The sequence below is a fragment of the Microtus pennsylvanicus genome, chromosome X, assembly GCF_037038515.1.
Source record: "Microtus pennsylvanicus isolate mMicPen1 chromosome X, mMicPen1.hap1, whole genome shotgun sequence".
In the NCBI taxonomy this organism is placed as follows: Eukaryota; Metazoa; Chordata; class Mammalia; order Rodentia; family Cricetidae; genus Microtus; species Microtus pennsylvanicus.
In genome coordinates, this window is record NC_134601.1 from 29940446 (window position 1) to 29967317 (window position 26872).

General features: G+C 43.4%; 1 protein-coding gene across 1 annotated transcript; it reads right to left on the bottom strand.

Moving 5' to 3' along the window:
- LOC142840145 (glycine receptor subunit alpha-4) lies at nt 1-26872 on the bottom strand. Its single transcript, XM_075956633.1, has 9 exons — nt 26284-26872; nt 22458-22588; nt 22109-22176; nt 21172-21395; nt 20904-20986; nt 19273-19413; nt 15459-15673; nt 10782-10931; nt 1-3793 (listed from the first exon to the last, which is right to left on the bottom strand). Exons 1-9 carry the CDS (start codon nt 26349-26351, stop codon nt 3503-3505), a joined length of 1371 nt encoding a protein of 456 aa, XP_075812748.1. The 5' UTR covers nt 26352-26872; the 3' UTR covers nt 1-3502.

Sequence of the window (26872 nt, forward strand, 5' to 3'; positions counted from 1 at the left end):
ATGAACAGAAACATATGATATAGCAAGTGGAAAGATAGGCTTTTATTCTAATTGCATATATTGTGTATTACTAGGCACTAAGAGCTATGCAGGCTACAAAGTTATATAAAATGCATCTCTTGCCCTCAACCACTGAACTGATGAGTGGAACCTTGCTTTCTAATCCCTGGGGGGCTCCTGAACTAGATTGGTAAGTGTTCCTTAACAGTGCATCCTAACAAAATGAATCCCAAAGTAGTCAAGTCCAGTTTTTGAGATTTTGGTAGCTAGAATAATGAGATAAGACTAATAATACCAACACTGATACAGACCATTGAGTGGTGGGATAAAAAATTTTGAAGAAAGTAATATATTCTGGATAAAGTTGAGGGAGGCATTTCACAACTCAGCACAAAGAAAAAGTAAATTTGAATCAGTCTAACACTTTAAACAGAAGGGTGCCTGCTCTTTTTCGATAGGTGGGAAATGTTTATGGTAAAGATAAAGGGGGGGTATTTTATTCAGTACATTTCTTCCACTTAGAAAGCTCCTTTTTGCTTGGCCCCTGAATGTGGAGAGAGCAAAAGAACCTACTAGTAGATTAAAGGGAAAGAAGAGGCTAAACCCCCGGCAATTCTACAAGGCAGGACAAGCTGGAAGGGAGGTGGGGATACCAGTAGCCTTAACAACTGAATAAATAAAGCCTTTCCTCTTAAAATATATTTATGAAAAACTTATCCAACATTAAATATTAACAAAGAACTAATGAAAATATCCCAAACACTTTATCTTCAAAGGAAGCTCCCACCCCCGTTTAAAAATGCTGTTTAAATCTCAGAATCACATCAGATGTGATTCAGACATAAATTAGTATTGGTCTCGGGGGGTGGTAAGTACTGCAAGAAAGCTGCTAAGTGGGCATGACCTCCAAGTGAGACTCTTCTGTCACCTTTTATCAATTCATTGGTAAGAAGGACCCAAAATTTAGCCATTTTGTGATTGAACAGATTGCTAAATGTCAAACTCCCTCAGTAAGACCTGTACATATGTGGGGAGAATAAAAAAAAATTGAAATCCATTTGCACTGGATTCGATTTTGGCATTATGCAAATACTTCCTGTGCAGGGCCTCCAGTGAGAAGGATAATACCTTCCACCTGGCATTGACTCTGAGTGGCTTTGTGAATTCCTTTGGTCTATTATGTTGGTTGGTACTTTGGCTTCTTCAGCACCCAGCACCAGCTGATGCCCTGATCTGAGTCCCAGTTGGACAGCCTTTATTGCTCAGTACTGTAGCTGTCTCCAGGGCATTGTTCTTGAGACTTCCAACAGCGCAGATTTGTGTAGTTGGCCCATCTGGACAAGATCTGTAACAAGTAGAGCTCTGTGCAGTAAGCTCATCTCCATAGTCCACCCCCACTGTCCCCGCCTTCGGGCTGCAGCAGCCTGACACCCCAGCCCCTTCAGGGACAGTATCAAAGAGATACTCTCTGCTTCTTTCAAAGGGGTATTGCTTGTGGCCTCTCATTGATTGGCACTACCTGGGCAGAAATAGGAACACAGGGGCTCTCTTTTCCCTTTTCAATTTAATCTCCTCCTATAAATGAATTCTTAAATTTGATTCTTTGTATGTGAGTGCTAACGTGTCTGGTAAAAGTAATTTCTAGATCTGAATATGGTAATACACACTGTTAATCCTAACACCATGAAGGCTGAGACAGGAGGAATATGAGTTCAAGGCTAGCCTGGGCTGCAAATAAGTACCAGGATATCTTAAGATATATAGAAAGACCTTGTCTCAAAAAAGAGAGAGAAAGAAGAAAAAGAAAGAAAGAAAGAAAGAAAGAAAGAGGGAGAAAGGAAATGGAAGGAAAGGAAAGGAAAGGAAAAAGAAAGAAAGAAAGAAAGCTAGGCCAGCTACCTTGGTCATTCCAAAGTACTGTCTCCCAAACCAAGGGTGATCAAAGGGTATCTCAATGAATAAGATAAATTCAGTATGAAAATGGAGAAAGAAGGCTGGTCTTGTCTGTGTACTATAGAATTTACATTGACCATTGGACTTAATTGACTTGAATTAGGAATGTATGTGGAATGGAGAAACAATTAAGAGCTGAGATAGAAGAAAGGGAGAAATGGGAGAAAGAAGGAGGGGAGTTGGAAGGGAGGGAAGAGAACTCATATTACATAGTTAATTGTTATTCTGGACCCAGAGAAAAGGACACAGTATTTTAAGAGGTTATTTGTCTGTGTGTTCCAACTGCTATCATCATATCTGTATTTTTCTCATCTCATTTCTCTGTTCTTCACAGATCACTTCAGCGAATACATTGTACTAGACCAGTGCATCCCTATGACACAGAGCGACACACCAACCCACTCTATCCTGACCTTTCTTGTAGCCTTATCTGAATCCTATGAAGAAGAAAGGGAAGCACAAAAAGGGTAAAGAAACAACCCAAACTATGGCTCTCTAAGTTGTACAACTACAACCCGAGGTAGGTTGAGTTCTCTAGATGCCTAGATAGGGACACCCTCTGCATGCCTGGTTTCTCCTCAGGAACATTGAAGCCTACGCGATTCAGAACAAGGTTTTATGGTGCCATTATTCCCTTGCCAAGAGGAGGTGCAGTTAGAGATTCCTGGAAATTAAGAGACTTCAGAGAAAAAGAAGAAAACGTAAGCGTCTCTCTAAATATTGCTTCTGAACTCTTCCTAGGTTTTAGTACCTTTCATCTCCCCTCTTCTAGATCATCAAATGCATTTCTTAAAGAATAAGCTCCCCGCCCACACACACACACACACCTTTTTCCTACCCAGCAGCATAACAAAGCCTGTGGCTACCCTAATTAAGAACTAGAGAAAATACTTCTGGGACAAGGAAGTTTAGTTAGATCTAGAAGGGCAAACTTTCTGAGAGTCCTAGGTTTTTGCCCCAGTTCTAAAAATGGTATCTTTTCTAGAAGTGAACCTCTCTGCTGGACCAGTCCCCTAGCCCAGAGCAGCCGGTGACTGCCACATCCTTGTTAAGTAGTGGGAACGCGTGCTTTTGTCTCTCTCTCTCTCAGTAAGGGCCTCTGACTAGGTCATTCAGAGCAGTACTTGTGGACTAAAAGGACTCCATATCTGAGCTTGCAGTGGGAGGGAGAGAAGTGCCAAATAAAGGGCAGGCTCTGGATGGGAGTAGGAAAGATGAAGATGACCAAACCCAGAGTCCAGTAGTCTAAATATTCTTCACAGAGGATCCCGAGCAATGACAGACAGTCACTCTGGCATCAGGCACATGGACAAACAATGAGAAATGCAGAGTAAGCAGGAAATCTGGATTGAGTAGATAAGCCGTGTTTGTAGTATAGCCACCGTTGGCACTAGGCAGTTCTAGTATAACTTGGGAACTGGTGGTTGAAGTTATGAGGGGGAAGTCAAGAAGAAACTGTTGAAGCTCCTGATAGAGTTTGATGGAAGGGAAAAGCCCACCCGGGTGAAAGCAGGAAGCCAGCAGCTGTATACTATAGCCTCCACCCTGTTCACAGTGCCTGGTGGATGTCTTCCGACCTTAGAACTTTATAGACAACCCAATAGAAGATATTAAAGACAAGAAAAGTAAAGGGAAAGACAGCCCTGGAGATGGTGTCAATTCTCTTGGCTCGGTCCACATAGAGTTTCCTCATGGTTTCTCCCTCCTTTTGAAGAGGGGCTGGAGGTTGGGGACTATAAATTCTGGAACCTTCCATTGGACCTCCATCCCTTGCTTGTAGGCAGTGTCCGAGGCCATAGCCACGAAAATAGAAGCGACTTTCTCGTATGATGTCTTCTTCCTATAATTGCAAGAGATAAAAGGTGGTATTTGAAGCCAGAGTGAAAGCCAGACCACCCATAAATGCCTCATATCCAATGTCATACAGACAAATGGCTCACTAAACTGGCCCACTATATGCTTTTTGTTGACCACAAAATTATATGCTAAGCAGCTATATGTTGTGCATAAGTGATATGATTTCATTTACCTAGTTGCCTTTTGAAAATGTGTAACATCATTTGGAGTCATCTAAAACCACCAAAGTGTCAGCATCTCAATGTCAGATTATTTCTGACAGGGAAACAGAACAACAGCCACCGTGAAGCTGAGATATTTTGACTTGATGAAATTGACTTCAATGAATTTAAAAAGCTTTAGAATTAGATTGTTTGGTATATAGTACTTTTAAAAGTGATTTTGACTTAAAGCTAAGAATTCTAAAAGTTCTAAGTGACCAAATGAGCTAGACAAAGTAGGTTACAGTTGCTCACTCTTCAAAGAGCTGTATGATTCTTTACAAATTAGCTGATCTTAAAAATAAATAAATAAATTAATTAAAAAAACAAATTAGCTGATCTGAAAAGGTAATCAGTAAATCTATAATAACACTTATTACCCAATGTGCATTACATTTCTGTAGAATGTATGTCTTTTGATAGACACATTAACAGAGAGGAGGTGTGTTTTATACAAGTAGTGAGCAGTATGTTGTAGACAGCAGAAAGTCTATTAATACAACCCCTGACTTACAACATTGAGTAGCTGTGCCACAGCTGGGAAGCAAAAAGTAGGGACAGAAAGAGATAAAAGAAATAGATGGGGTCTGGGGAGAAGAGGGAAGAAATACCCATATGAGAAATATGTCCTTTAAATAGAAGATGATTACATAAATGAAAGTATTGAATTCTCTGCAGGAAAAGCTTTAGCTAAGAGATTGCCTGAAATGAAATCTCCTTTCTTAGGATGTTTTCACCTACCAACTCAAGTTTACCCAGAACTGCGGAGGCTCCAGAGACTAGTAGTCTCTCATCGCTAACACTGGAGAAGTTCAAGGTAGAACAGGAAGAGTAAGTCACCCTAGTTACCTGATGTAGTTCTATAAATTATAAGCACAAGATACATTTATATTGTGTGGGCTTGCCACATGTGTGTATATATATGTGCTAAACATTTTGCACAGTTCAAGGGACATTGAGGGATCTTTATAACAAGGACTCTGCGGCTACAGAACCCAACTGAAAAGTTGTTTTGTAGATGAGATACTGGTATAGCTGGTCATAGTAACTCCTAACTATTACATCACCCAAAAGTGAACTGTTAGGAGGGCAAGTCTGCTACTGGGCTTCAGTGGTACACAAACTCAGGCCAGAAATTCACAAAGAAACCCTATCCCTTCCTCTGCCATCTGTTAACTCATATATAGACTTGTTCACTACTGTATTCCCAGTGACAGGTGCCATGCTTGGAACCTAATAGACACTCAGTAGATATGTGTTGAATGGACAACTGGGCTAATGAACCACATGCTTCAGGACATAAGGAATGGAGTAACCTTTTGTTTTGTGATGCCCATATCTTGCCAGGGTCCCAAACTAAAGAGTCCGCTCAGAAAGGATTCTCACTCAGTTATGAAGTACTTGACAGGAAATGCAATTACTATTTGCCCCACTGTACAATGGCTCCATAGCCTTTGGCTTCTCCAAAGGGAGTAGCACTTTGAACATAGGAAAAAATTAAAGTCTGCGCATCAGAGAACTTTGCTGTCCTACTCTTGATTTATCAGGGTCTTCAGGGAGATTTGTATGTGTGTATATATGTTGTATGTATGTATGTATGTCAGAGTGAGCTCACTACCCTGCTCTTCAACTTGGACCGGTTACAGTTTGGCGGCCTGAAGGCTTTGCTCACTTGCCATTTTAGCCTCTGTTATCAAAGATCTTGATTCATCTCACATGCGTTCTGCAATTAATTTTCACACTCTTCCTACAGGAGAGGTTTGCTGGGTCCATTATACAGGTAAAGAACCAGAGGCAAACAGAGTATCTCAGAAGGAATTGAAAAGTGAGAGCGGTAAGTAAAGATTTTTAAAAGAATCTTCCTAGTGATCGAGTTCAGGACCTTGTACCCCACTCTTCACTAACCCAACTAGAAGATACAACTACAGAATATAGGTATTGAGAGAAAAACTTCTAATGGAGAAAGTTAGATCAACTGCTAGTTCTGTTTTTATAAATCCAATTTTTCTCCTTTTATCCAGTAAATCTGAGGGAAATTATTTGGAAACATTTCCCAGGCTTAAAAATGTAATTTCATAGAGAAGGGAAAAATATATCTAGTAAAGTAAGCTGCTCTTGGCTCTTTTTAATTTTAATATGTATCTTTTATGGTCCAGGAAAGATGAATAGCCTAAAATCCAAGGATAAAGAGACCTGGGTTTGGATATTAGATATTTACGACAGATTCTGAGTGGTAAGTATTTATGTGTTGGGGAGTATCAATGTGCCATTCAATATTACTTTGCGATTTCCATGGTTATTGAAATAGAATTGAATTTTTCTGCATATCTAGGAGCAGAGTGCTGAGAGGCTAGAGAAGGAAGCTAGACCCTAGCCAGCCTGGGAAATAAATGCCCAGTGGAGAAGGGGTATGACGATGGGAAGGAGTGGTAAATGTCAGGGGAGACAAGCAGGATAAGAAATTGGAGATGGAGTGGAGTACTCAATAGCGGATGGAGAGGTGAACAAGCTTCCGAAAGTAAGTCCCCGAGAGGATTTGCTGCTATTTTGTAATTTTTCTAGTACTCAAGTTATTGTATTAATAACATCAAGAAGTTTTGTCTGTGCAGTTTGACAGCCTTTGCCTTTGGCTGCTGTGTTCAGAGCCAGGGGCTAACCCTGCAGGGATGGTGAGAATCCACCCTTTCCTCTGAATCATTTAGACCATCTGGGAAGACAAAGCAGAAGCATGTGCAAAACACCCACTATTTTTGGCAGCACTGCGGGAGAAGACCACTATGTAGGGGAGACAAGTGGTTGAGGAGAGGTTAGAAAGACAATGACTAGCCCTAGAGCTAGACGGACAGTTGACTGGCTCCTGAAGAACCCTATCGTGACCTTGACTCTGGGCTCCTGAGAATTATAATATTTCTCTCCTCTTCCATTGGGTTTTCCCAGGCTGAAGGTTTCTAGTTCTTTTACTGGAACATCAAGGCCCCAAAAGAAGGTCTAGACAAACATGAGCTCTCTGTCAACTTCTTTAGCCAGTTTAGGGCATCCAGGATTCCTGTTTAGTACACTGGGGTCACATTAGCTTTAGGAAGCTCAAGAGAGGGGTATTATTGATGGCACAGATTTGGGTTTCAGGCTTTATTCACATTAATAATAAGCCACAGCCCACTTTTAGGCAAGCCACAGTGTCCTGTTTAGGCATCAAGCAACTACTAAGTAACTTTGTAATAACTATACGGTGGCACACTCTGTTATAAGCACATGCCAACCTGCATATAAACACGAGCAGACAAAATGTGGGCAGTAGCTGGTTGAATGGGCACAGGATAGGAGGTGGGACTGAGGTCAAGCTGAGTAGCTCTGTGGTAACTAGCAATCTTTGTTACTGGGACATCAACACGGGCATGTTAGGTAGAAAAGGGACTCTAGACTATTTGATGACCTGCTGTTCATTCCTAGGAAGGCAATGTTAAAATGCATCAAAAACTCCTATGAATGATTTTGGTACCTGCAGACAAGTTTCACACAACTAAAGAAGAGGTCAAGATAGTCTAAAATAATAAAGATATTATTTTAGAAAAGGGATAATCTGTTTTCTTTCCCTCTGCTAACTCTGTACATGTTTTCCTGTCCCCACTATGAGGCAAGAAGTCTTTTAAAAAACCCAACGTTTTTCGTCATAATACCCAATCCAAATTCCCACTCCCTCCCCTCTTCGCATTCCCTCCACCCCAACCCACCCATCTTCTATCCATTCCCCAGAGAGGTCAAGGCACACTGTGACCCTGGGGAAGGTCTAAGGCCCTCTCCACTATATCTAGGCTGAGCAAGGTGTCGATCCAAAGAGAACAGGCTCCCAAAAAGCCAGCACAAGCAGCAGAGGCGAATCCTGGTGGCAATTCCAGTGGCCCCTCAGTCTGCCCCAGCCATGCAACTGTCAACCACATTCAGAGGGACTGGTTTCATCCCATGCTTGTTCCTTCCCAGGCCAGCTGGTGTTATAAGAGTACTACTCAGCAGTAAAAAACAATGACATCTTGAATTTTGCATGCAAATGGATGGAATAGAAAATACCATCCTGAGTGAGGTAACCCAGACCCAAAAAGATAAAGATGGTATGTACTCATAAGTAGATACTAGCTGTAAACAAAGGATAGTGAGCCTATAGTTCATGATCTTAGAGAAGCTAAGTAACAAGGTGAACCCAAAGAAAAACATATATAGATCCACCTGAAAAGTCAAAATAGACAAGATCACCTGGCAAAATGGAGAACATAACAGTGGAGGGAGAAGGGAGGGGAAAAAAGGAAGAGGAGGGGAGAAGGGAGGAGTTGAGGAGGGAACCATTATGGGGTTAGCAAGAAACCTGGCTCTAGAGAAATTCCCAGAGATCCACAAGGATGACCTCAGCTAAGACCCTAAGCAGTAGAGGAGATGGTGCCCAAACTGGCCTTGCCCTGTGGTCAAACTGATGAATATCTTAAATATCACCATAGAACCTTCATCCAGCAACTGATGGAAACAGAGGCAGAGACCCGCAGTAGAGCACTGGACTGAGCCCCCAAGGTTCAGTTGAAGAATGGAAGGAGTGAGAATATGAGCAAAGAGGTCAAGACCATGATGGAGTCACCCACTGAAGCAGTCTACCTGAGCTAATGAGGCAAGAAGTCTTATGGAAAAATGTATTCAAAGAAATGCAGTTGTAGATCCATCCACTAGAGGGCTCACTATTTAGGACCCGTGAATAAACTAAAGAGCAACGAATTGGTATTCAGAAAAATATACATGAGACAGGAGCCGTTTTCCCCAGAAAGAAATGTGAAATCATGCAGTTTGTGTGATCATTAGAAGTCATATGGGAGGGGTGCTCTAGGAGCAACCGAGGTGGGAGTTGGGTATTAGGAAGAACAAAGTATTACTATGTCTCTGATAGGCTAGAGTCAGAATTTGTGTGTGTATGTGTCTGTGTGACACTGTGGATCAAATTCATGATTTATGTATATGCTAGGCAAGCACTTTGCCCCTGAGCTACATCTGCTGCCTCCTAGAGTCAAGATTTTTAACAGTAGGTTCGGTTAATTTGGTTTTTGTCCTCCAAAAGTACTCATGTGCTTGGCTTTTGGTTTTGAAGCTTCTGGATTAGGCAGAAAACAAGGAGTCAAAGCTTGAGACATTGTGCTTCTAAAGATTAAGCAACCAGGAGCAAGGCTTTTGATTTTGCTGTAATTGGAGCTTGCTTTTTTTTTCTCTGGGTAGCTCAGACATCTCTGTTGTCATGACAACTTACCTAGTGCCTATTGTCTGGGCAATTGAGGGAAAACTGCTTCTGTTGTCATGACAACTTCCTCTTCTATCTCCCCGCCTTGGTGATCACTCTGCTATGGAAGGAATGGGGCTAACAAACAGGAGTGAGGAAGGACACCACTCAAGCCTAACAACTCCGAAGTGTCTGTTGAAGATCAGCACACATCCCACCAGTCAGAAGAGGCAAGTAGTGATCTTTCAATTACAATTCAAATATAGGGACCATCTTACAGTACTCCTCTTGAAAGGTACTAGTGTCTGACTCTGAGTTCTTGCCAGTAGGACAACTTAGAGTACCTTCCTTCTTGATGTAAGGAAAGCTAGAAACAACTATTATTCTTACAACCAGAAACTGAGTATTGCAGCTCAGATGGAAAGGGATCCTGGCATTTGGGAGCCCAGGAGTACCACAGAGTCACCTTAAGCGTAGCAGCTTATAGTCCTGCCCCAGGAAAAGGTTTTCCCAATGTAACAACTCTACTCTGGCAAGGGAAGGTTTCCCCAGCAAAGTTGTTACAGTTCTGCTCAACTCCGCTCTGCTCCAGCCACTCCATTCTGGTGAAAGAAGACCTCACCCAAACCTCATTCAAGAGATTTATTGGAAGGGAAGAATCCAGGAGGGTGGCTGCCTCTGCCAGGGTGGGAAAAGAGCATCAGCAAACTCAACAGGCACAGGGCTTATATAGGGCTTCATAGGGGTGAAGTTTTTCCAGGGTGAAAATTTTCAGGGTGGGAATTGGTCAGATTTCAATCCCTGAGTTTGGACAATCTCAGATATTGGCTGGATTTCATGTTCAGGGATTGGTTGGTTTTTGTGCTGAGTTGATCAGGGACAGAGTGTGTTTCTTTGGCTCCCATTTCAGGACCAAAGTATGTTTTTTTTTACTGACCCTTTTTAACCCTTTGGCTCTGGATTCAGGGCCAGGGTGTCTTTCTTTCTCAGGCTCTGGTTTCAGGGTCAGGGTGTGTTTTTTGGCTGGCCCTTTTTACCCTATAGTTACTTCTGAAAGCAGTAGCATTTGTGCTAAGTCAATAAGGATCTAATACTGGCAAATATGCTTTTGTTTATTTATTTATTTATTTTTTGAGACAGGATTTGTATGTAGTCCTGGCTGCCCTGGAACTCTCTCTGTAGATTAGACTGATCCCAAACTCACAGAGATCCTCTTGCCTCTGCCTCCCAAGTGCTGGGATTAAGGGCATGCACCATTATGCATAACCTTGGCTAACATATTTTAAGTGCTTACTATATGCCATACTCTTAATCCCTCCACTACCTTATAGGGGTTAATGTCCCATTGGATAGATAAAACAAACAAGTATTTAATTTTACTGTCACCAGCCTGGGACTAGAATCTGGGATTCCTGGTTGCCCAGTACTAGAGCCCTAGATTGGGACTTGGTTTGTGGGAGGGTTAATAAGGAGGAAGGAGTTCAAAGGAGAAAGGAAGTAGAACCCTCTCTGTTGGTACTCACCATGCGTTGCCGTCTCTGCCTTCTACGAAGTCTCATAAATTCCTTGTGCTGACGAGAGACAAAATTGACGGCAGCATACTCAAGCAGGGCAGCGAATACAAAGAGTAGGCATACAGCCATCCAGATGTCAATTGCCTTCACATAGGATACCTGAAATATCCATCAATAGAGCAGTTATCCTTCTGGAGTCCTTCCATAGACTATTCAGTGGATTTCCAGTCCATATCAATTGCTTGTTATTGTTCAGTTTTATCCTGAAACTTCTGTGATTTAAATAAGTCTGTCATGATATGGATGCCTATCTGAAGGCCATGTCAATGAGCCTGGGCTCATCCTTTCTCAGCAGCCTCCACCCTTTGTGTCTACTACTTCCTGTATTTATTCTTCCTGCATTCCTCTTTTGCCTTCTGATTCTTCCCTTGCAGTAAGTAGCAATCATCAAAAATCATATTTGTTGGCTCTCTGGTGTCCCCTGAGTTTCTCATAGCCGCAGTGATAATTAGGGAGAGTTCACAATTCCCATGTGAGGTATGTGGACATTTAATACTCAGAGAGAAATGCTCTTCTAGCAGAGATCACTTAGTTAGAAAGGCGGTATTAGGACTGGGCAATTCTGAGCTTTCAAATCAATGACCTTGACAGTTACCTAGGTACAGGTTTACTGGCAGATAGGAGCTCCTCCATTCCCATCCTCTGTTGATCCTGTGAAGTTTGCTGCTGCCCTTTCAGGCCTTTTCAGGCCTCCCTGCTAAGCCTCCATCTCTCACCTTGGACAGAATGACAGAATCCTGAAGGAGTGCCACCTAGCCTTTGTCGTGACCTTCAGTAATGGCATCCACACATCTGGTTCCAGCTGTGCTCCTCTAGTACCTGCCCTCGGCAGCTTTTAAGAGTAGTTGACCACCAACCTCTCCAGGAACATGTTACAGCTAGGTGGTTCTAAGAGGAGGGACAGAACTTTAGTATATTAAGATCCTTTCACTTCCTTAACCAGGGGCATTCCCTGTATAGTTTTGAGCTCTCTCCATATAGCTTCCTGTCAGGAGCAGGATTCCTGAAGAGTAACTTCTTTCTATCAGCTTCTGCACTACATGGCACTGAGGGTGCTGCAGATCCTGGGGAAGGAAAGGTTCCATGGGGTAGGTTTTCTACTTGTTAGCTTTCTGTGATAGTGGAGATTGACCTCATGACTTCATATATGCATAGTGCTTTACCAGTAAGCTATATCCCTAACCTCCCATCTTAGTGGTTCTTAACTGGAAACAACTGCTTCACCCACAAGAGCGTTTAGCAATGTTTACCAAAAAATTTGGCAACATGATTTTAGAGTGATGCTAGCTACTGGTGCATCATGGGTAGAGGACAAGGATACTGTTAAGCATTCTAAAGTGTATACCATTCTTCCCTCTAAAGCATACACACACCAGAACTATCTGCTCCAACTGAGGTGTTAAAGTTGGTAAACCCTGCTTTCATTTCTGGACAGTTCCACAGAAAGAGCGAGTAGTATTGTGTTACTGGCTAACTCTGATTAAGAATTCCTTGGTGCTGTCTTCGCTCTGCCACCTGTGAAGACAGCATCTCATTTAACTGTCTATCCGCCCAGGCCCACTGGGATCTCAGGGTTTTTAAAGACCTTCTATGAAGATCAGTAATGAGGCAGTTATAAGGGACAGTAATGAAGGGCTTTAGCCTGTTAATAAAAGGTACACCTTATGTGTTTATGGCTTATTAATGATAAATGTGTCAGCCTCAGTGTGCCACTTATAACCTATGATCCTGCAAGAGTGAAATATTTCAGTGTTTTTAAAGAAGCCAGTCTCCTCTCCTCTCTGAGATTTGGCAAAAATTTGGCTTATTCTTTAGCTTCCACATAAGATGCCCTATTTTTGCGAGGCCTTCCATAATCTCCTAGTGTTTATTTTCCTCCTATATGGACTGGCTTACCTAGACCTCTTTAGCATTCATCACGTACCTAAACATTTCTTTCACTAGCCTGAGCTTTTCCATGTCAGGAACTATTTTTACAGTGTTCGGTGTTCTATCCCCAGTACCTGAGTGCTTGGCACACAGGAAGTAGTTTTTGAATGAATGGATAGAAGATGTAGCGATGTGATTGTCTTTGCCCGCTCCTACTTGCTGTCTCTTTCCTTCTTTCCTTTCTTTGTCTCATGAGCTAAAGGCAAGATATAGAGAATTTTATCCTCCCTCCCTAGTGCAATTTTATATCATGTCTTTCATTTAGCTTTTCCTCTTGCTGCTGTGGAAATCAAGAGCCTGGCAAAGAGATGGAAATCAGTGCCTTTAGGGTGTTGCACAAAGCAATGAAGGGATGGTTTCTGGAGACTATGGAGAAAGACTACCCCAGCTGAGTTTCCTTTCAAAGAAATCTCCTTTGCTCTCATCCTAGATAGTACAGTTATGTTTTTGGGTGGGAGTGTTGTTGCTATCAGATGCCTATGGCATCTCCTTTGTCTAATGTTGCACAGACTCAGGGTCCATGGATCTGGTTAGCAAGACGAGTCAGTTTAGGGTCCATGGATCTGGTGAGCAAGACTAGTCAGTTTAGGGTCCATGGATCTGGTTAGCAAGACTAGTCAGTTTAGGGTCCATGCCTGAATATTTTGCCTACTGGCTAATGAGGCTATTCAGAAGTCACGAAAATATGACAAGTAGTAGTCACGGTTGTAAACAAATAACCTCTTAGCAAAGTTATTTCTCTGCATGAGGAAGCTCTGCCACCTTGGAATGGATGGATAGTGCTCACTTGCAAGGGGGAACCAGAAAGGAAATTCTTTTCAAAAGAAGGCATAAATTGTGGTATCTTCCTGGGTTACAAAGAATCTTCTTACTTGACAGAGATAAAAAATTGGGGCAGGGCTCTTAATGCAGTGATCCCCATATAAGGTTATTATAATAAGTATCATAGCCCAGACTGGCCCAATGGCTCTCCTCTAGTGATGAATGTAGTGTTTTTTCATTTGTGTTTTAATAAATAAAACTTGCCTGAAGATCAGAGAGTAAAACAGCCCCATTGGTCAACTTTACAGACCAGGCAGTGATAACACACACCTTTAATCTCAGTGGCCACACTAGTTTGCCATAGAAACTGGGTAGTGCATGCCTCTAATCCCAGCCCTAGAGAGGAATATAAGACTGGAGGAGACAGCTCACAGACACAGTGTCATTCTGAGATTCCTGGAGGCAGGATCGCCATTTCAGACTGAGGTAGAGGTAAGAGCCAGTAGCTGGCTGTTTACTCTCTGATCTTCAGGCAAGCTTTATTTATTAAAATACAGATAGGCTGCCTCTAAGAGCCTCATTAATACCCCAGTCCATTTAGGAAACACAGGAAAGGATTCCTGACAACTTCTCAGGTGCTTGGTCCTAATCTGAACTTGATCCCTGTTTATCTCTGTAGGGGGCTTTGGAGTAAATCAAAGGTTTACTAGCAAATGGAAAATCAGTAGAAGAAATATCATCTGCTTTATTCCTAGATCCAATACTCATTCTTTTTTAACACTGACAACTAATAATTAATAAAGTAATTAGCATTTGTTAAGCAATTATTATGTGCCAAACACTGTCCTTGTATGTTAATACATACTTTATTTTTCATAATAACCCCATGGAGGAGGTAGAATTCTTACTTTCATATTATAGGCAAGGCAACTGAGAGACACTTTACCCAAGGTCATACTATTAGTAAATAATGAGGCTGGGATTTAAACCTAAATGTATCTGCCTGACTCTGTTCTTCTACATTTAAATGCCCTACAGCAATTTCATAAACATGCCATCAGTATCCATATTACACATTGCTTAAGTCTCCAATAAAGAAGTTGTATTTGGAGCAACCAATGAGAGATAGCATTTCTCAGGGCCAGATTCCCAACAAATCGGAATAAGAGGGAATATATTTAAGGCAAGAGTTATTATTCTTCCATGACCTGGTCCGTTATATGTGCTCAACAACTATTTATTGAATGAAACAAATGACTTCACTTCCTGATTTGCTCTGAGCCTTGCTGACCATAAGGACTTTGAGGTGACCTTTAACTTCCCTACATGAATACACATTGCAGGGAGAACTGTTCTTAGTCCTATCAGCACAAATTTTTCTGCATAGTCAAAACATTAACAGGCCCCAGATGATCAGAGTCTACTGTCTTTAATTGCTATTATATTTGCAACCTCAAAATATTCTCCTACCCCCAAAATAAACACTATATTTAGAACACTTTGTAATAGTACCTTACTTATTAAAGAAAGAGGACAGAATTTGGTTCAAAACGCAGCTATTTCTTTGGTTGTTTCTGGTCAGAATTGACCTTGAGGAAGTCATCTAACCTCTCTGATCTTCATTCTCACCTGTACTCTGTGAGAATGGAACTTTCTATGTGAGAAGGGTCTTTTGATATGGAGGATGCTAGTATTTCCCAAAGAAAATTAAGTAAGGCACTGACTCTGCTCATTCCCAAGCCAGCAACATTCACACTGTTAACGCTGTTATTAATAGTACGTCATGGAGAAGAGGAGATGTTGGATGCCAGCTATTACTTATCCCCAGTTATAACCTTAAATCCGGGGTAGAAAGGGAGTAGCTCAGTGCGGAGCATGCGATGCATGGGAAATCGGGGCTTGGTGTCAAGCAGGCTCTCTTGCATATCTCTTCACCTTGGGCAAAGAGGCCCTTGATCCAGAGCTCTGGGTTGTCATGGTGAGGACAGTGGTGATGCCGAGGCCTACACGGGCAGGGGCAGCATCCATGTTGATCCAGAAGGAGACCCAGGACAGGATGACAATGAGTAGGCTGGGAATGTACATCTGAATCAGATAGTAGCCCATCTGCCGCTCCAGGTGAAACTTCACTTCTATGCAGGTGAATTTTCCTGTAAGAAAGAAATGAAGTATTAGGCTCTGAGTCCCCAGACTGCAGCTTAGCCTGAGGGAGTGTGGGTCAGGAATAGGGCAGCTCTGCTGAACCAACCTCTGGGATCCTCAGCTGGCCAATAAATGATACTTTCAAAATGGCCCCAGGTAATGAATGCCAGATACTGTACTATGAAGGCTCTCAAATCAGCCATAAAGATTGCCTTCTCGCTCCCAGAATTTTAGCATAGAGCATAAGATCTTTCAAGTAACAATTCCAGAAAGAGGATAAAGAATAAGAGGGCTCCAGACTCAGACTCTCTGGGGTTGAATCTCGGGTTTTCGCTTAATAGCTATGTGATCTTGAATAATTCACTCAAGCCTTTTGATTGTTACGCCTTTTGTTTTTGAGACAAGGTCTTTTTATGTAGCCCAGGGCAACATCAAATTTGGAATTCTCTGCTGTACCACCATGCCAAGTTCTACCCAAGCTTTTTGAGCTAGTTTCCTTGCCTGGAAAGCAGAGTAATTAGCAATATCAACTCCATCATTGGGCTGTTAGAAAAGTTACATGAAATACTGTAGTCGAGGTGCTGAGCACAGAAGCTGTTTCTACTATTAAATCATCGTTATGAAAGAACTAGTTTGGACTTCATTTATATCTCACCATCCTTCCTTGTACTTGCTCATATCCCTGAATCTCTAGCAACAGCTGGAATAAACACTCCCTGTGTCTTAAGCAAGTGAGAAGAGTAAGCTAGTATACAATGGGAAAGGATTTGCAACAAAGATCTGTAGTAATAGGGGCGGCGGCAGGGTTGCGTCCCCAAACACCCCAGCCGCCTGCCCTGCCTGGCTAGCTCTGGATACTGGAAAGCAGGTTCCCATAGAGGATAAGGAAGCACTATGCTGTTTCACCACAAAAAATGCATTGGTTCTAGGCACATATCTCAGTGTTCTTCCTTTTTGCATGCCAGCCCTCTTTAATTTAGCCTGCTTCCCACGACTCTGAAGCTAAGTAACATTCATTAGCAGCTTTTCTCAAAACTAGAGACTTGGGATAACACAAGAGGAAAAGCAGATTTGTACAGCCATCTCCATATTCATTGGGAGATGGCTTTCAAGACCCCCCCAGAGATACTAAAATCTGTAGATACCCAAATCTCTTATAGCAAGTGACATCACATTTGTATTTAAATGATGCATACCCTTCTATATACTTTAAATTAGATCTGTATTATTCATTTTAAACATTTGTGTGTGTGTGTGTGCATCATATGTGTTGAAGTTGGAGGACAACTTTTATTAATTAGTTCTCTCCTTCCACCATATGGAACTGGTGGGAACTGAACTCAGCTCATTTATCCTCTGAGCCGTCTTTCCAGCTCTAGATTACTTACGATATAACACAATGTAAGTTCTATGTCAATGATTGTTACACTGGATTTTTAGGTACTAATGATAAGGAAAAGTCTATATCTGTTCAGCACAGATGAAATTTATTATTAATGCTTGTGTTCTGAGGTTGGATGGACCCTTAGATATAGAACATGTGAACATGGAGAACCAACTCTGTGCTTTGATGTTATTCTGACTAAGGCTTAACTCCTATCTGATTACTCAAGACCAGTGATTTGAACTGTTACTGCTTCGGGCTTTGACATGCTGTATGATTCTATGACCTCCTACTCATTTCTGAGCTCACCGTGGCTTCTTCCTGTGACATGCCTTTATTATATATTCATATTCTCTTCCTGTGCTTTCCTTCATTCTCTATTGTAATAATAGTGTGGGTTTTAATTATAAGATTAACATTTGTTTAATATAAAAGAATAAGAGACGGAATAACACTCTTAAGCTCATATTTATCAAATCACTACTAAGTGACTGGAGTTTAATACTTTAAATCCTGTAGCACTTTTTGGGGGTGGGTAAAATGGTTATCTCTCATATTACAGATAAGGGTACTAAAGCATAAAGAGATTAAACTAAATTTCTCAAGGGTACCCAACAGTATTTAAAGAAGCTAGAATCTAAACTCAGGTTTATATTACTGAAAAGTTCTTGCTTTATACATTGTATCATACTGCTTTAGAAATATTTAGTAGTAGTATTTCCTTTCAGGGTTTTTAAATACATATTTTTGCTTTATTTTTATCACAGTATAGCCATGTTTTTTATGCAACATTATATCGTATCCCTTTTGTAGTTTGTGTTTTCCCATGAAGATCTAAGAACTGTGAAAGTATGACGCATACTATTTTACCATGACGGCATATTGTTTTACCAAGTAGGCACACTGTTTAATTTACTTCTACCCTATGGGTGGATATTTAGAGTAATTCCACGTTTTTGTTAGCACTAAAAGTGGCAGAGAAACCTTAGTGACTAAAGCCAGTGAGATATTTTGTAATATTTTCCTAAAATACATTCTAAGGGTAGAATTCTTGTATTAAATAAGTAGAGAAAAATTAGCTTCTAGACTAACATTTCTCAAAATGTAGTGTTTCCTGAACTACCTGTATTACAGGCCTAATGATACTTGTTAACATGCAAATTTCTAGACATTTCCTCTAGTATATGTGATCAGAATCTCATAAGAATCAGTGTTTTTAAAAGACTCCCAGGTGAATATATTGAGTACAGAAGCTTGAAAACAATACCCCTACATACAAACTGCCATTCTCCCACCCAAGTTTCTACCAGTTTCTAGCTGTAGTTTCTAAATTCAAGGAACTGTTCCTCCCCTGCTCCCACACAGCTAAGTTGCTAAAGGGTATGAGGAACCAGCAACTATTAAGAAAGCTGAAGGATTGAGCTGTCCAGTCAGGAAAAAAAATAACAAAAACCAAAACAGTTCCTCTCCATTTCCCATGCTCCACATTCAGGAAAAGAAGTTAGGTGAAGAGAGCCAGGCAGTGGATGTGACTGCAGAAAGTGCCTGGTCGGCTGCCTGCTCCCTCTGGCCTGGTTCCTCTCTGTTTGTGCACTGCTCTTGACACCTCCTAAATGTAGACTTCCCAGCTTCCACAAGAAATTGGCCCTTAGAAAAATGAGACCCTTTGGCTGCTCATTGTCACAGCCTCTTCACTCTGCAGCATATGAGAGAGATACAAGCATGGGGTTTGGGATTGGATCTGGATTCGAATTTTAAATTTGACATCTTGTAATTGTGTGACAACTGATTCAAACTCTACCCTCCTTCATACCTTTTTTTTAAAATTTATTTTACAGTTATTTTTTTCTACATGCATGTGTGCGAGTATGAGCATGTCTCAGTGTGTGTGTGTGTGTGTGTGTGTGTGTGTGTGTGTGTGTGTGTGTGTGGCGGTCAGAGGACAGCTTGTGGGAGTCAGTTCTCTCTTTCCACAATGTGGGTTCTGGGGATGAAACTCAGGTTGTCAGTTGACCTGCTGAGCCATCTCTCTAGCCTTTCTGTGTTCTCTTTATGAAAGTGACGCTGACGGCCTCTGCCGCAGTGAAATAAGGTATAAGAAGCGTGTAGCATCGTATCTCTTCTATTCTATTGAGCCTCCAGTGGAACCTGGTTGCCTTGTCCCCTTGTCATTTTGAGACCCTCTAGTGCCTTATAAACGATAAACACCTGCCTGAGTCTTACCTGTGTTGTAATGCTTGGTACAATAACCTAGATCCTTCTCGTCCCGCAAGATAAATTGGGGAAGAGTCAATCCGTCAGCCACTTGGACAGCAGGAGCATCTTCTAGCCACTCAAATACGAGGTCATTCATCGTGTAGCCAACTGCAAGTGGCAAAGGCATCAAAGAACTTCAGAGTGCATGTTTTAGGTGAGGACAGAGGTGGAGTTAGTTAGCAAGGGTGCATAGCTGGGAAACAAGGTTTGGGGTTTAGAAATGGCACTCTAAATCTTGGAAAAGGGAATGTTTCTGAAGAGGGCATTTCCTCAATTGTCTTACGGGCTTGAACTAAATGAGCAAGTCAGAAAGATCCTAGATTACCCTACTATGTACGTCTCAAGCTTGGTAAATGCCTAGAGAGAAATTACTCTGTTAGACTTAGGATATAGGCCAAGAAGTTTGGAAAGATGTCAGGGACCCCAGCTGGGAACCTCCTGGCACTTCTTAAACCCAGAGGAGTAAGCATGTGTACCAAGCACATGTCCTGAGCTGAGCCTCGGAGCCAGGGCTTCTGCTGCTTCACCTCAGGGAAGAGAGAGCTATTTCTGTCCCTCCAGTCATGCATGGGAGAATGTGGTCACAGATTCCTAGCCAGGGACTTGAATTGGAAAAAATTGAGACTTAATAGCTGAGGATGCCAAATAGCTCACAGATTACCGGCAGTACATGAAGGCTCCTGTCACAGACATGACTGTGTTCTCACATGTAAGGGCCGACTGAGGGTTACAGTATCTAGAGAGGTGTGCTGTAGCTCTGTGGCTTCAGATGGGTCATCTTAGACCAGATTCCCACAACATCTACTCTTCTGTCAAATGACGCTAGTGAAGGCTCCTCCACCAGGTTTTAAAATTGTGAGGGATGATGAACCTGCCTGGAAAGATGGCGTATGAATTCTAGAGGGTGGACCATGGTGTACTTTCTTTCCATCACTGTTCCCATGTGCTACAAACAGTGCAACAAACAGTGCAACATGTTTTCTTCTCTGAGGGATGTCTCCTGATCGCAGGTTTGTCTCACCCAGGTGACAGAGTGAAAGTAAATGATAACCTATCCTTGCCATCCTTTGGCTTTCTGCACATTTGCCTGCCCATATAGGTTGACACCTTTGCATAGAGGACCGTGGCTGACTTGGCCACTCTAGACACTGTCCTGTGTGCCTGAAGCTGCCGCCTCATTCTTTCTAATCACTCTCTGTATTCATGGAGAATCAGAGCTCCTAGTGTATCTCCATCTTGCCCCAAGCTGGCATATATGGGCATCTTCAGTGTCTTAATCCTGGGAGGGACTGCAGGAGGAAATGGGAACAGAGGAAACACTCTTCAGAGAGTGTCCATGGCCAGTTGAAGCACGTTTCTTCAGAAGGCTGGGAGTCATTATGTTGCCCAGCTCTATGCAATAGTCCGCCCAGAAAGTAATGTGGGAACACAGAAACCACACTGGGCTAGGTGGCAAGGAACCTTGGCTTCTAGTCTCATTCATGACAAGAATTGATGACGTGTGCTTGGGTAAGCCCCTTCCTGTCTGAAATATCATTGGAGGATATTGACTAGCTGTTAATCTAGGCCTTGCCTTGCTGTTCACTAGAGACACTTACAGCTTTCCAGCTGCATCGTGCAGGTCTGGATGTCCATTGGGAAGTTCTTGAGGTCCATTGGGCAGGACAAAATGAGGGTCAGTCTGGTGGGAACAGAAAAAAAAGTACGTCAGTTTACTGGGCTGGCACATTGTATAGCATGAACCATCTTCCTACTCTTGTATCTCCATCTGGCTGCTGCTTCTTACTACAAAGTCCCCTTGCTATATATATATATATATATATATATATATATATATATATATATATATATATATACTAGGTTCACCTGATGCTGTAGAGCACATTTCCATTCTTGAAGATGCGGAGTAACTTGTTGTCTGTGGTCACCTCATGGAAGTTGGCCCCTTTCTCATTGGCAAAGAAGAGGTCTGGCTTCCAGATAGAGTCGAGCATGGAGGGGTCTAAGTCCAGAGAGTCATCAGGATATTCTCGGTAGGCCAGACGTGGGTCATTCCACTGCTGCCGTAAGAAGACATTTACCCGGTAGTCCTGGAAGGGTGGCAAGGAGGGCCTATCACAAGCGGTGCTTTTCCCAGGGGGCCAGTAAGACCAGCATGAGCAGAAGGGCCATGAGGAGGAAATGCTGGAAATGCAGCTTGGGGCGAGTAGATATTTTCCAGTGGAAAAAGCCCACTTTGGCCAAGTATGGCAAAGAGGGGAAGGGAAATACATTCATTTAAATGTCTATTATATACCAGACTCAGCTAAGTGCTTTTTTTTGTAGGACTGGAGGTTGAACCCAGGTTTGTGAGCTTGCTAGGCAAATACTGTATCACCCAGCCACTTCTCAGCTCTAAGTGCTTTCCTCATAAGCATCGTGTTAGTTAAGCCTCTCATCTTTCTTGCATAGAGAATGGTTTCATGATCTGCACTTTGCATATGGATAACAAAGACCAGGAAAGATTGAAGTCAACTTGCTTAACATGTCGGTGGCAGAATTAGAATTTGAACTCAGGTTTTCCCGATTCAAAAGCCTGCACTCTGCATTGGGTTACTTCACATATCTGATGAACTGTTCTTGGACGAGTTTGCATTTAGTTAGGGACAACTAAGAGTAACCTCTCGGTCATCAATTCCAATCTCCTGTGGCTTAAGCTGTGATCACAAAGCAGGAAGAGGGCAATAGAAAGGAAATGCCTGCTATCTGGTGAGCTTCTCCCATTCACATGGGAATGGAAGTGGGGAATGGGAAGACCCCTTACCATGGTGGTCTCAGTGACGGAGCCAAAACTGTTGATGAAGATGTTGCAGGTCACATTCACAGGTGGGCCTAAGGGTAGCAAAGCACAGCCCATTGGCAGGGCATTCCAGAAAGCTGAGCCCAGGTTCCAAAACTCCCACTCCGAGCTGCAGATGAGCTCACTGCTGGGAAAAGACTGACAGCTACCTGGACCCAGAGGCAATTGGGAACAGAGGCTCTTTCTGAGCTCTGAGATCTAGCCTCAGACTTCCAGTCTTCTTCCTTAAGGCTGGCCACCAAGTACTGGCTAAGCAGTGTGGCACCCGAAGTAGTAAGCATGGAGGAGATTTTAGTAGATGGATGTTTCTTACCTTTGAAATTGGGCCTAATCCTGGCATCATATCCAGATGTTCGTCCCATCAGCTTATCCAAGAAATCAGAAGGGGACATGAGCTGGGACCCTTTGGGCCCAGATTTGACATCCTCTTTTGCCAAAGCCACACTGGGGAACAGGAGAAGGAAAGAAGTTTGAGGATAGTTGTTTTCTACATTTATCACAGAATTTGCTTTCCCATCTCCATCCCCCTTTGATGAATCTGCCCCTCAGTCAGGAACAGAAGAGAATGGGTCTCTGGTGTACTGAATGAGTAGACAACCAGTTATGAGCTAACGTGGCTGCCCAGCAATAGTCCTGGGAAATGCTTTCCCACAGATGGTATGTTTTCGCACTTAATTCTCAATAACATGGCATTAGGCCTGTTATTTCCAATTTACAGGTGAGAAAACAGGCTTGAAAGGTAGTTACTTGCCCAAAGTCTCAGAACTTCTGAGTGACGTAGTTAGGACTCAAATACTGGACTAAGAACCTACTTAGTGATCTTTTCCTGAAGGAGCTTTGAAAGCAGTCAAAGAAGAATAGCATCTCACCAATGTGTTGCTAATGTAGCCTAGCCAAGGATTGGAGGGGCTTTAGGACAAACAGCTTCCCTGAGAGCTGGTGTCAGTTGCTTGGGCTTGCTGTGAGATTTGCAGGACTTAGGACCCAGCTTCTGTTGGGGGTTGGGGGAGGCTTGGTTTGTGCCATTTTCTTCTTTTGTGCCTAGCAAGAAGCTATGTTTAAGTATAGGGTCGTGGCTACTACAGGCAGGTGAATACAATAAATAAACAGTAATCTGTCACCATGGGAGAGTTTCCAAACAGAGTGATCATACTGAGGTAAACTCCCATCTTTCTCTACCTCACAGCTTGCTTTGGGGGAAAATGTCACTATGTTGTGGCCTGACATAGAATCTAGCCTCTTTCTTTGGTCAGTTTTCCTCCTAAGAGAGCCGAGGAGCTAGATCGATGGATACAGTGCTTGTTGCACAGGCACAGGGAACAGCACGGAGACCCCCAACACCCAGGAAACGATCTGGTGGGCATGGAAGCACCCTTGGAATCCTTTCCCTGGGGAGTCTAGCTCTCCCGTGGCAAGCTGGATAGGTAGACAAGCTGAAACTGGCTAGATATGGGTTCAGCAAATGACCCTGCCTCAATATATAAGATAAAGAATGATCAAAGAAAACATATGACATCAGCCTCAGGCTGCACATGTATGCACACATGCATGTATACCCACACATATTTGTGCCCACACATGTGCAAACACTTATACACATAAACACAAGTTTTCTTCTAGGAGCAGAAAAGCCCTTCCGTATAACCGTTTACTTGTGTACTAGCCAACACGTAGACTAAGGACCAGGGACTCAGCAAAAGCCGAGCAGGGGTAGATGTCATGACTGAACTCAGGCCAGACTCCTGGCTAGAGCAGGTACTTTATTGATGCATCTTACTGCCATCCCCACAGCTGCCACGGGTGCTGCACTGTGGGACTGAGCATCAGGGTGACAGCTGCCTTTCTGTGTCCTAGTCTCATTTAAGCCAGTGGCTCCCTTTCCCCAATAAGTTCTGTGTTCTAGTCAGTGATTGATAGACTCATTAAAGGGTCCAAGGCACCATATTAAATGCCTCATAAGCCTTATCTAGGTTAATTCATACCAGTCCTCCCTGATTATCTCTTACAACTGGCTCTCTATATCTAAGGGACATTGGTTCTAGAACCCCTTTGTAGGTAATCAAATTTTCAGATGTTAAAACGGTATAGTCTTTGGATATAACCTGAGAATATCTTCCTGTATACTAGTAAATCATTTCTGGGTTCTTACACCTGATGCACCATGAATGTTATACACATAGTTGTTTAGAGAATACAGACAAGGAAAATCCAAATCAGACCAGCAGAGGTACTATTATATATTTTGTATCTGTGATACTTGAATCTTAAGATTTGGAACTGATGGATATGAAAGTCTGACTGCACATAGATTGGAAGATAGGGGACCAACAAGGGAATGGTGAAGTGACTTCTCCAGGAGCCTACAGCTAGTGAATTGTAAAGCCAAAATTCAGAGCCAGAGCCAGTAACCTCAAGCCGCAACATGTCGGTCATAGAACTATTACAAGGCAAGTAGCCGAGAATGATCTATCAAAGAACCAGAGTGAGGAACAGTCAAGACCTGTCCCACCATGACTTCCTAGACTTCTGCTTTGAATCCCCAAAGCAGGCAAGAATCCCTTGCCCTGGAGACAGAGGCCACCCTGGCCCCTGCAGGAGTAGCCAGAGCAGGTGGCTTAGGCAGGCTGGGGAAATCCAAGGAGGTCGGTAGTAATGCTGGGCAGGCAGAAGTCGGCGCCTTCACCACAGGATGTCCACACTAGCCAGGTGCGCGCTGCTGTTGTTGCTTCTGTTGGCCGTCTGCCACCTGCCTGCTGGGAGGGCATATGGCCCTGCCTATAGAGTAGCCAGACCTCTCTACTGTCCTCAGCCTCACTCAGGTCACCTCCACTAGGCCCTGTCCTAGAACTCTAGGATAGGCTATGAATCTTCTGTCTATTGTCCCAAACCTGTTTTGGTCCCCCATCTCCTGAGATCACCTTATTTAAGGAAACAAGACCAAGAGTTACTTTGTGAAACCACTCTATCCACTTTTTCACTCCTGAAAGTTCGCAAACACTGGCAGGAGCTAGACAGGTCAAGAACTCATACAAGGCCCTTGGTTGGTGTAAGGAGAGAACTTTGACTCAGCTCCTGCGTGGCTGAGCAACCTTGAGCAGGTCACTACCCTTCTCTATCAGCTTCCATCCATACAGTAAATGGCTTGAACTTAGGACTCTTCAGAGCCCCTCTTCCTCCAGTGACCTCCAGTTTCTGAGTACACATGCTGCTTCTACCACTTGTTCGTGGATCTTGAGGCAGTCTGCCCTCGACAAGGGTCAACTCCGTGACCCCTTTATGTCTGTCCTGTCTGTATCCTTTCAGCTCCTCGGAGCTGCCATTCCACTCTGAGCTGCTTTCACTTCCACACATACTGGCCCCCTTTACACCCCTTCCTGCCTGCCATTGACTGTCCACAAGCAATGGGGCAGAAAGCAAAATGCCCCAGGCCACCCCTTGGGTGAAGGGGAGGAAGACACTGCTCCGACACTCTTTCCACTTTGTGAGCTATTCCTTTGAAGAGCAGCAGTTCAGCCAAGCCATAGGCATCATTTCTACCCAGTGTACCCTGTCAGCCTCGACTAGCTCTTGTGATAATGGGAAGGGGCAAATGCTCAGGGGACGTTTACAAGGAGCCCCAAGAATTCCTTGCTTGCAAACCCAGGGAATGACTGCTACCTGGTTCCTCTAAAAGGACAGTGAGCAGCCATGTATACAAGGGCAGGGAGAGCTCGGAAAGCTAAGGTTCAGGTAACCCAGCTCCATCCTGCAGGGATCCTGTCACAAACCTGTGCCACCTGCAGCCTCATTGGCAGGCATCTGACAAATGTTCCTGCCATTTTAGGGATCCAGCTGGCAGGGAGATGATAGGGTTCAGTTACAGGACAAGCGACCTCCATTTTAGATTTTAGGACTCAGCTACCTAGCCCCTATCCATGCTCATGCAATTCATTCACACAGAAGAAGCTCCACCCGCACTGGGGCCCTACGTCTGTACTGGATAGCTCCTGGGTCCTGCCTAATGAGGGTACGTCCTCCCCTCATGCCCTCCTGACTTTTTTTTTCAAACTTAGAAGAAAGTGTGCCAGCTACCCCGTCTGTTAGCACCAGCCCCCAGTAAGTGTTTGCATGCACCTCCTTCTCACCCCCACTGAGCTCACCTGAGGAGGACCTTCCCTGGCAGGGTCCAGAGAAGAAGGAAGAGGGTTGCAGGAACAAGAGTTGCCATTCTGCAGGGACCTTGGAGTCCTTTCTCAGCCTGGCTGCCAAGGTGAGAGCAAGTATTCCTGTGGGAAAGGCAACAGTATAGAGCCTGTCTCCAACTTGGGCTAGAATAAGGAGCCTGTGTGGCTGGGTTAGGAGTTGAGCCCTCTTTCCTCTCCTGCCTCTTTTCTTCCCTGTCCTTAGCAGTCAGGGTCTAGAACTAGTCCCCTGGAGCTGAACCTGACACGAAAAACCCTACCAGCTCCAGCTCCGGCTTGCACTTGTCTTGGACTGAGGAGGGCCTCAGCCTGCCGGTCAGGGAGCCAGAAAAGATCCTCTTTGGGTAGCAATCACCCTGCAAACCCTGGAGAGTCTTGGAGGGGAGGGAGGAAGGAGACGAGTAGAAAGATGTTTCCCTCCCTCCCACATCCCCCTAGATGCACCCTCCGAAAGCAGCAATTTAAAGGCACAGTCGCCAGCAGCTGGAGTGGGGTTCCCAGCTTGTCTGAATACTGGGGAGGAGCTTGGGATGCTGAGCTGCCGCCT

What these genes read in the sequence shown, in the direction of transcription:
- LOC142840145 (XM_075956633.1), bottom strand. Translation starts at nt 26,351, where the DNA reads ATGGCAACTCTTGTTCCTGCAACCCTCTTCCTTCTTCTCTGGACCCTG. An exon ending in CCGTCACTGAGACCACCATG is followed by an intron (nt 21,396 to 22,108) that starts GTAAGGGGTCTT and finishes CCACCCTTCCAG; the next exon opens with GACTACCGGGTAAATGTCTT. An exon ending in GGCAGAGACGGCAACGCATG is followed by an intron (nt 3,794 to 10,781) that starts GTGAGTACCAAC and finishes TTGCAATTATAG; the next exon opens with GAAGAAGACATCATACGAGA.